The 10,789-nt window shown below is 42.0% G+C and overlaps 1 protein-coding gene across 1 annotated transcript in view; it reads right to left on the minus strand.

The window, feature by feature from the left end:
* xpo1b (exportin 1 (CRM1 homolog, yeast) b) overlaps positions 1-10,789 on the minus strand; it is an 88,445-nt gene that overhangs the window by 64,493 nt on the left and 13,163 nt on the right. The window contains exon 4 of the mRNA XM_065023015.1: positions 9,041-9,113. Coding sequence (XP_064879087.1) covers positions 9,041-9,113 — 73 coding nt within the window. The remainder of the gene's footprint in view (positions 1-9,040; positions 9,114-10,789) is intronic.

A 10,789-nucleotide genomic window follows, 5' to 3' on the forward strand; every position in this document is an offset into this window, starting at 1 on the left:
GTCATGGGTGCACCTCAGCCACGCTCAAGGTCCTAAATAATATCATAACTGCCATCGATAAGAGACAATACTGTGCAGCCGTATTCATCGACCTGGCCAAGGCTTTCGACTCTGTCAATCACCACATACTTATCGGCAGACTCAACAGCCTTGGTTTCTCAAATGACTTCCTCACCTGGTTCACCAACTACTTCTCAGATAGAGTTCAGTGTGTCAAATTGGAGGGGCTGTTGTCCAGACCTCTGGCAGTCTCTATGGGGGTGCCACAGGGTTAAATTCTCGGGCCGACTATCTTCTCTGTATACATCAATGATGTCGTTCTTGCTGCTGGTGATTCTCTGATCCACCTCTACAGCCTACAATGACATTCTAGATGATAAACATTACAGGGCCACCCCAGTAGATTAGAACTGTTTCCCTGATAACATTACAGGGCCACCCCAGTAGGTTATAACTGTTTCCCTGATAAACATTACAGGGCCACCCCAGTAGATTAGAACTGTTTCCCTGATAACATTACAGGGCCACCCCAGTAGATTAGAACTGTTTCCCTGATAACATTACAGGGCCACCCCAGTAGATTAGAACTGTTTCCCTGATAACATTACAGGGCCACCCCAGTAGATTAGAACTGTTTCCCTGATAACATTACAGGGCCACCCCAGTAGATTAGAACTGTTTCCCTGATAACATTACAGGGCCACTCCAGTAGGTTATAACTGTTTCCCTGATAACATTACAGGGCCACTCCAGTAGGTTATAACTGTTTCCCTGATAACATTACAGGGCCACCCCAGTAGGTTATAACTGTTTCCTGATAAACATTACAGGGCTGTTTCCCTGATAACATTACAGGGCCACCCCAGTAGGTTATAACTGTTTCCCTGATAAACATTACAGGGCCACCCCAGTAGATTAGAACTGTTTCCCTGATAACATTACAGGGCCACCCCAGTAGATTATAACTGTTTCCCTGATAACATTACAGGGCCACCCCAGTAGATTATAACTGTTCCCTGATAAACATTACAGGGCCACCCCAGTAGATTATAACTGTTCCCTGATAAACATTACAGGGCCACCCCAGTAGATTATAACTGTTCCCTGATAACATTACAGGGCCACCCCAGTAGATTATAACTGTTCCCTGATAAACATTACAGGGCCACCCCAGTAGATTATAACTGTTTCCCTGATAAACATTACAGGGCCACTCCAGTAGGTGGTAGCTGAGAACACCAGTCAGCAGGAGGAGAAAGTTGCAGTAGTTGTAGAGAAAACACATCACTACACTTTTGTTGTGCGTCGGTTTAACAACAGGACATGAAACAAAACAAACACTGTGCCTTTACAATAAAGGCACAAAATAGCATATGGTTGGAGCTACAGTTCAATAAACTACATTTCCCTATCTGTCAAAACGCACTGTGTACAGCCCACTAGCAGTAGTAAGATGCAGGCGGTAGTATGGGCCAGGTCAGTGTCATAAATATATTCAGTAGCACAAATATAGTGAGTATGGTAATTCTAGTGAGTAGGGTAATTATAGTGAGTAACTATAGTGAGTAGGGTAATTATAGTGAGTAGGGTAACTATAGTGAGTAGGGTAATTATAGTGAGTAGGGTAACTATAGTGAGTAGGGTAATTATAGTGAGTAGGGTAATTATAGTGAGTAGGGTAACTATAGTGAGTAGGGTAATTATAGTGAGTAGGGTAATTATAGTGAGTAGGGTAACTATAGTGAGTAGGGTAATTATAGTGAGTAGGGTAATTATAGTGAGTAACTATAGTGAGTAGGGTAATTATTGTGAGTAGGGTAACTATAGTGAGTAGGGTAATTATAGTGAGTAACTATAGTGAGTAGGGTAATTATAGTGAGTAGGGTAATTATAGTGAGTAACTATAGTGAGTAGGGTAATTATTGTGAGTAGGGTAACTATAGTGAGTAGGGTAATTATAGTGAGTAACTATAGTGAGTAGGGTAATTATAGTGAGTAGGGTAATTATAGTGAGTAACTATAGTGAGTAGGGTAATTATAGTGAGTAGGGTAACTATAGTGAGTAGGGTAATTATAGTGAGTAGGGTAACTATAGTGAGTAGGGTAATTATAGTGAGTAGGGTAATTATAGTGAGTAGGGTAATTATAGTGAGTAGGGTAATTATAGTGAGTAGGGTAACTATAGTGAGTAGGGTAATTATAGTGAGTAGGGTAATTATTGTGAGTAGGGTAATTATAGTGAGTAGGGTCATTATAGTGAGTAGGGTAACTATAGTGAGTAACTATAGTGAGTAGGGTAATTATAGTGAGTAGGGTAATTATAGTGAGTAACTATAGTGAGTAGGGTAATTCTAGTGAGTAGGGTAACTATAGTGAGTAACTATAGTGAGTAGGGTAATTCTAGTGAGTAGGGTAACTATAGTGAGTAGGGTAATTATAGTGAGTAGGGTAATTATAGTGAGTAGGGTAATTATTGTGAGTAGGGTAACTATAGTGAGTAGGGTAATTATAGTGAGTAGGGTAATTATAGTGAGTAGGGTAACTATAGTGAGTAGGGTAATTATTGTGAGTAGGGTAACTATAGTGAGTAGGGTAACTATAGTGAGTAGGGTAATTATAGTGAGTAGGGTAATTATAGTGAGTAACTATAGTGAGTAGGGTAATTATAGTGAGTAGGGTAATTATAGTGAGTAGGGTAATTATTGTGAGTAGGGTAACTATAGTGAGTAACTATAGTGAGTAGGGTAACTATAGTGAGTAACTATAGTGAGTAGGGTAACTATAGTGAGTAACTATAGTGAGTAGGGTAATTATTGTGAGTAGGGTAACTATAGTGAGTAGGGTCACTATAGTGAGTAGGGTAATTATAGTGAGTAGGGTAATTATAGTGAGTAGGGTAATTATTGTGAGTAGGGTAACTATAGTGAGTAGGGTAACTATAGTGAGTAACTATAGTGAGTAGGGTAACTATAGTGAGTAACTATAGTGAGTAGGGTAATTATTGTGAGTAGGGTAACTATAGTGAGTAGGGTCACTATAGTGAGTAGGGTAATTATAGTGAGTAGGGTAATTATAGTGAGTAGGGTAATTATAGTGAGTAACTATAGTGAGTAGGGTAATTATTGTGAGTAGGGTAACTATAGTGAGTAGGGTAATTATAGTGAGTAGGGTAATTATAGTGAGTAGGGAAATTATAGTGAGTAGGGAAATTATTGTGAGTAGGGTAATTATAGTGAGTAGGGTAATTATAGTGAGTAGGGAAATTATAGTGAGTAGGGTAATTATAGTGAGTAGGGTAACTATAGTGAGTAGGGTAACTATAGTGAGTAGGGTAATTATTGTGAGTAGGGTAATTATTGTGAGTAGGGTAACTATAGTGAGTAGGGTAACTATAGTGAGTAGGGTAATTATTGTGAGTAGGGTAACTATAGTGAGTAGGGTAATTATAGTGAGTAGGGTAATTATTGTGAGTAGGGTAATTATAGTGAGTAGGGTAACTATAGTGAGTAGGGTAATTATAGTGAGTAGGGTAATTATAGTGAGCAGGGTAACTATAGTGAGTAGGGTAACTATAGTGAGTAGGGTAATTATAGTGAGTAGGGTAACTATAGTGAGTAGGGTAACTATAGTGAGTAGGGTAACTATAGTGAGCAGGGTAACTATAGTGAGTAGGGTAATTATAGTGAGTAGGGTAATTATAGTGAGCAGGGTAACTATAGTGAGTAGGGTAATTATAGTGAGTAGGGTAATTATAGTGAGTAGGGTAATTATAGTGAGTAGGGTAACTATAGTAGACCTTCACCTGAAGTGTGCAGGATTTAAAGGATTTAAAGGAGGGGAAACTATTCAGTGTTTACAAGACCGTCTCTTGATCTTGCTTTCAACTCGATGTCATTTTTGCAATTCAATTATCTCCATGTCAACTCCGACAGGTAAAACAAATACTATCTGGAATGTGTCAGACAACCTCCTCAATCTGAACGGGGAGGAAAATGTTTCAAATAAATATAACAACCTCCCCTGTGTCATTTAACTCCTGAAAACTCCTGTTGAATTCAGATGACAGTTTCTCCAGGTTGGGGAACAGAATTCTTGCAGGAGAAAAGCATCTTTGTTTTCCGATGTTTTGCAACACTTCCTCCAGGTTGGGGAAGTGCACCGGCCTTCCATTCCTCAGCTGAAAGGCCTTGGTCTTAAAGGCAGTTACAGCGCTGATCATGTGTATCACATCTTTGTCTTTTCCCTGAAGCTCATAGTTGGAGCTGGTTCAGATTTGCTGTTTTGTCCATCATCAGACAAGTCCCTCACGCTCCTCACTTCGTGACTCCAGAAATGATTTGATCTCGGGCAGCAAGTCAACCAATCGCTGCAGTACTTTCCCGCGACTCAACCACCTTACGTAAGCCTGGAGAATCAGGTCACCGTATGCGGCATCAAACTCAACTAATAAAGATTTAAACAAGCGATGCTTAAGTTCTTTTGCGCTAATCGAATTAACAATCATAATGGCAAGTGTCATGACATGAGACGAGTCCACAGCTTTACTAGTTGGTGCTTGCTGATGGATCACACAGTGATCGTTGAAAAACTCTGGGAAATCGGGATCACGACGGCACAGTGCAACGAAGCCCGAATGCAGCCCACGCATTTCTGGTGTCCCGTCTGTAGTGATCGCTACCAGCTTATGGATGGGAATGCTGTTATCATGCACATTACATTTAAACTCAATGTTTAAACGGGCTGCCCCCAGGTGGTAGGGGGTGGCAACAACACGTCTGCCACGCTGATCCTCAACACTGGGGCCCCTCAGGGGTGTGTACTTAGTCCCCTCCTGTACTCCCGTTTCACCCACGACTGCGTGGCAAAAACACGACACCAACACCATCGTTAAGTTTGCTCAATGTGAGCAAGACAAAAGAGCTGATTGTGGACTACAGGAAAAGGCGGGCCGAACAGGCCCCCATTAACATCAACGTGGCTGTAGTGGAGCGGGTCGAGAGTTTCAAGTTCCTTGGTGTCCACATCACCAACGATCTATCATGGTCCAAACACAACAAGACAGTCATGGACAAAATCTTTTGCCCCTCAGGAGACTGAAAAGATTTGGTATGGGTCTCCAGATCCTCAAAAAGTTCTACAGCTGCACCATCGAGAACTGGTTGCATCACTGCCTGGTATGGCAACTGCTCGGCCTCCGATCGCAAGGTGCTACAGAGGGTAGTGTGTATGGCCCAGTACATCACTGGGGCCAAGCTTCATGCCATCCAGGACCTATATAATAGGCAGTGTCAGAGGAAAGCCCATAAAATTGTCAGAGACACCAGTCAACAAGACATAGACAGTTTTCTCTGCTACCACATGGCAAGCGGTACCGGAGTGCCAAGTCTAGGACCAAAAGTCTCCTTAACAGCTTCTACCCCCAAGCCATAGCTGGCTACATTCTTTCTTTGACAAACATTAGAAATATGAAGGCCATGCATCGTTTTAGTAAATAATACCTTGCTTTTTCATTACAAAAGTATTTAGTGGTGTGGCTGTCAGCCAAATAAAGTTGCACTTCTGTTGTCCTCTGATGAAAAGTTATTTTCTGCCAAATGTGTTGCACTAATGTATTTTCTGTGAAGGAAAACTATAGTTACATGTCCCTGGTCACTCTATTGAAGCCAAAAAAAAACCCCAGCTGACTTTCAATATAAAACACGACCCCTGTCAATACACAGCTTGACTCCTGCCTTCTCCCATTGTGCTATTTACAAACACATGACTGACTGTTCTGGGGAGCTACGGTAAGCTTCATAATGTAAAATAATGTGACAGGTGAAATGAAGAACCTGCTTTATCTCCTAACCTATTCCACAGCAGGCATTTACTTTAAAAAGTACCTAGAAATATTAAAATGTTATTGAAAAACTTCAAAGAAATACAGTATAGACTGTATTGAAAAACCATTCGGTGGCTAGTTCCAAATACCCCGGTACACAGTATACCGCCCAAGTCTAATATACACACTACCTAGTGAAGAAAATGATTAAAATGTTGACGTGGGACACAATAAAGTCAGCGCCGTATTGGTCCCTAAATTGATCAGATCTCCTGTGTAGCTGATGCTAGATCTTCCACCAACATATTGAGCCTTGGCCTGTCTGTCATGGCTTCCCATCTCCATGTTTTAACTAAGATTAACATGCTGGGACGGATAGACTCACACCAGTGGTCGCTGGCTTCGCTAAAAAGTTCCAGCACCAAGTCCCTTTGCAACTAACAGCATGTTTTATTCTTCCCTCCTAGCTTTTCCCTTGTGTTCTGCCAGAGACAGAACCCAGCCTTTCTGCAGAACAGGACTCAGCCAAGCAGAAAATGAACCGGCGTGCTTAGAGGGGAACACGGCCCAACTTGGCAACCGCACGTCGGCCGGGTTAAGGGGGAGAGAGAGGGGGGTGTTGCTGCCTCCACAATTAAGATGTCCTGAGTTGTCAAGAGCAATATTCCAAAGGACAGCTGATTCTCCCCATGGGTTCTTCTCCAACTCTTAATGAGCAAGAACATGCGTCTTAAGATACAGAGCAATGAAACTAAGACACAGATACAGTGTTCATATTCACCTACGGTAGTGTCAACACGCATTCTGAAGTCTAATGTCCAGTTCCACCCTGTCCTCAGACACGAGGTGAGGGAATGGATTGGTTGGCGAGCGAGGCTGAGAGGGGCGAAAGGTGATTGATTTACAACAATCTGGCCTTAATGCCCACCTGGTACAGCCAGGAGAGGACTGGCCACCCCTCAGAGCCTGGTTCCTCTCTACCCAGTACAGTCAGGAGAGGACTGGCCACCCCTCAGAGCCTGGTTCCTCTCTACCCAGTACAGTCAGGAGAGGACTGGCCACCCCACAGAGCCTGGTTCCTCTCTACCCAGTACAGCCAGAAGAGGACTGGTCACCTCTCAGAGCCTGGTTCCTCTCTACCCAGTACAGCCAGGAGAGGACTGGTCACCTCTCAGAGCCTGGTTCCTCTCTACCCAGTACAGTCAGGAGAGGACTGGCCACCCCTCAGAGCCTGGTTCCTCTCTACCCAGTACAGCCAGAAGAGGACTGGTCACCTCTCAGAGCCTGGTTCCTCTCTACCCAGTACAGCCAGAAGAGGACTGGCCACCCCTCAGAGCCTGGTTCCTCTCTACCCAGTACAGCCAGGAGAGGACTGGCCACCCCTCAGAGCCTGGTTCCTCTCTAGGTTTCTTCCTTCTAGGGAGTTTTTCTCTAGACACTGTGCCACTGGGCTCCCGAGTGACACAGCGGTCTGAGACACTGCATCTCAGTGCTAGAGGCGTCACTACAGACACCCTGGTTCGAATCCAGGCTGTATCACAACCAGCCGTGATTGGAAGTCTCATAGGGCGGTGCACACATTGACCCAGCGTCGTCCGGGTTTGTCCGGTGGAGGCAGTCATTGTAAATAAGAATTTGTTCTTAACTTCACTAGGGTAGGGGGCAGGATTCTGAATTTTGGATGAAAAGCGTGCCCAAATTAAACTGTCTGCTACTCGGGCCCATAAGCTAGGATATGCATATAATTAGTATAATTAGTTTCCAAAACTGTTCAAATAATGTCTGTGGGTATAACAGAACTGATATGGCAGGCGAAAACCAGAGGAAAATCCAACCAGGATGTACTAATATTTTGAAAGGCTGTTTTTCCATTGAAAGCCTATCCACCATACAAAGACCTAGGACACAGTTCACGATCTCTATGGCTTCCTCAACATGTGACCAGTCTTTTGGCACTGTTTCAGGCTTTTACTCTGAAAAATTAGGGAGATACAGCACTTTCAATGAGAGGACAGTGGAAATTTCCAGACATGAGGCAAGCGCGTGATCGGGAGCGCGCATGACTTCTTTACCTTTTCCATTGACGAAGCTTTTGTCCGGTTGAAATATTATTGATTATTTATGACAAAAACAACCTGAGGATTAATTTGAAACATCGCTTGACATGTTTCTACTATCTTTTATTGTACTTTTTTGACTTTTCGTCTTGGTTTTGAGAGCGCGCATTGTGCCTTTGGATTTCTGAACTAAACGCACCAACAAAACTGAGGTATTTGGATATAAAGATGAACTTCATCGAACAAAACGAACATCTGTTGTCTAACATCTAGACCAGGGAGTGCCACCAGATGAAGATCATCAAAGGTAAGTGATTCATTTTAATGCAATTTCTGACTTTCGTGACACTCTCCATGGTTGGAAAATGGCTGTGTGGGTTTCTGTGTTAAGGTGCTGACCTAACATAATCGCAAAGTGTTGCATTCGGCGTAAAGCCTTTCTGAAATCTGACACAGCAGTTGCATTAAGGAGAAGTTTATCTGTATTCGTATGTTTAACACTTGTATCTTTTATCAATGTTTATGATGAGTATTTCTGTTATTTGATGTGGCTCTGCACTTTCACCGGATGTTTGTTTGAGACAATGCATTTCTGAACATAACACACCAATTTCAAATGAGGTTTTCGGACATAAAGAGGAACTTTATCGAACAAAACACACATTTATTGTGTAACATGAAGTCCTGTGAGTGCCATCTGATGAAGATCATCAAAGGTTAGTGATGAATTTAATCGCTATTTCTGACTTTTATGAGCCCTCTCCTTGGCTGGAAAATGGCTGTATGGTTATCTATGACTAGGTGCTGACCAAACATAATCATTTGGTGTTCTTTCGCCGTAAAGCCTATTTGAAATCGGACACTGTGGCTGGATTTACAAGAAGTTTATCTTTAAAATGGTGTAAAATACTTGTATGTTTGAGGAATTTTAATTATGGGATTTCTGTTGTTTTGAATTTGGAGCCCTGCAATTTCACTGGCTGTTGTCGAGCTTGTACCAGACAGGTTAACTAACTTGCCTAGTTAAATAAAGGTTCAATAAGTTAATTCTGCATTGCTTGCTCTTAGGCTGGGTAACTGTCATGCCCTTAAGTGACAACTGCTGGCATAAAAAGGGTTTTCTAAAAATAAATGTGATTTGTGCAGGGGCAGCGAGGCTTACCTTCACACTGGTTTCTGGGTAGAATCTTCCATCTTGTTTTGATAACTGTTTCCAGAATCTGCAGAGCATAGTACTGTAATGCACAAGGAGAGAAACAGCGCTAGGTGACAGTGGTCATAGCAACGCTGAACATTAAAAACATGGTGTATATTTTGGAGCAACAGAAACAAAAGAAAAACATGAATTGAGTCTAAAAAAAAATAGAGAGAGATTTTTTTCAACATTTTCAATCGGATTGAACTACATTTCATGCAGATTTTTAAGTAAGTAAACATTTCAATAAAAGTGCTATTTTAGTTTTGGTCTCTACGAGCCACCGTAGGGCTGAAGGCATGTAGAAGTCCTGCTGTTTCTCCCAGGACCACACCAGAAGGTGAACGACCGAGGGGAAGAACACTAATACACCTCACAACATTTGTTTCGTTCAATACTACTGTTTTATTTGGTTTTTAAAAGTGACAGATTCTGCTTGTAATAAAGAATACTATATAAAATAAAGATATTACTATTATTACCACCACACCATTGTTTTTAGTTACGTCAAACCAAGTAGCCTGAGAGACATTGCAGGTTAGGTATACAAACTTAGTCTAAGCAATTTGGTTTTAAAAGGTTGTCAGCAGGTTTAAAATGTTGTTTAGGAACCACCAGCGTAAGACTGGCGTCTTACTGCACCTAACAAACCTCTAACCTCACAACAACCAAAGTAATCAGGTTGTGTGTGCATCCCAAATGCCATCATATCCCTTATATAGTGCACTACCAGCTTTGGTTAAAACGAGTGCACTATATAGGGAATAGGTTACCATTCTAGACACGGACCATTTTTTCACCTTAAACTGGTGTGTCTCAAAAGAAACAGCAAGACCAGCCACAGGTTTTAATTTGTCCTATATCTATCAAATGAATGACATACTTTTATAAAGTCAAGTAAAAAATAAACATTTAAAATGTTACAAAATACTGTATTTTATTATTTGGTCTATTGTTATTTGGATCAACAGTATTTCAACTGCAGGGATCACTGTTTCAAAAGGTGGAAGACAGTAGGGGTCACTGTTTCAAAAGGTGGAAGACAGTAGGGATCACTGTTTCAAAAGGTGGAAGACAGTAGGGATCACTGTTTCAAAAGGTGGAAGACAGTAGGGATCACTGTTTCAAAAGGTGGAAGACAGTAGGGATCACTGTTTCAAAAGGTGGAAGACAGTAGGGATCACTGTTTCAAAAGGTGGAAGACAGTAGGGATCACTGTTTCAAAAGGTGGAAGACAGTAGGGATCACTGTTTCAAAAGGTAAGGTGGAAGACAGTAGGGATCACTGTTTCAAAAGGTGGAAGACAGTAGGGATCCCTGTTTCAAAAGGTGGAAGACAGTAGGGGTCACTGTTTCAAAAGGTAAGGTGGAAGACAGTAGGGATCACTGTTTCAAAAGGTGGAAGACAGTAGAGATCACTGTTTCAAAAGGTGGAAGACAGTAGGGATCACTGTTTCAAAAGGTGGAGGGACAGTAGGGATCACTGTTTCAAAAGGTGGAAGACAGTAGGGATCACTGTTTCAAAAGGTAAGGTGGAAGACAGTAGGGATCACTGTTTCAAAAGGTGGAAGACAGTAGGGATCACTGTTTCAAAAGGTGGAAGACAGTAGGGATCACTGTTTCAAAAGGTGGAAGACAGTAGGGATCACTGTTTCAAAAGGTAAGGTGGAAGACAGTAGGGATCACTGTTTCAAAAGGTAAGGTGGAAGACAGTAGG

The sequence above is a fragment of the Oncorhynchus nerka genome, linkage group LG10, assembly GCF_034236695.1.
Source record: "Oncorhynchus nerka isolate Pitt River linkage group LG10, Oner_Uvic_2.0, whole genome shotgun sequence".
Lineage (NCBI taxonomy): Eukaryota > Metazoa > Chordata > Actinopteri > Salmoniformes > Salmonidae > Oncorhynchus > Oncorhynchus nerka.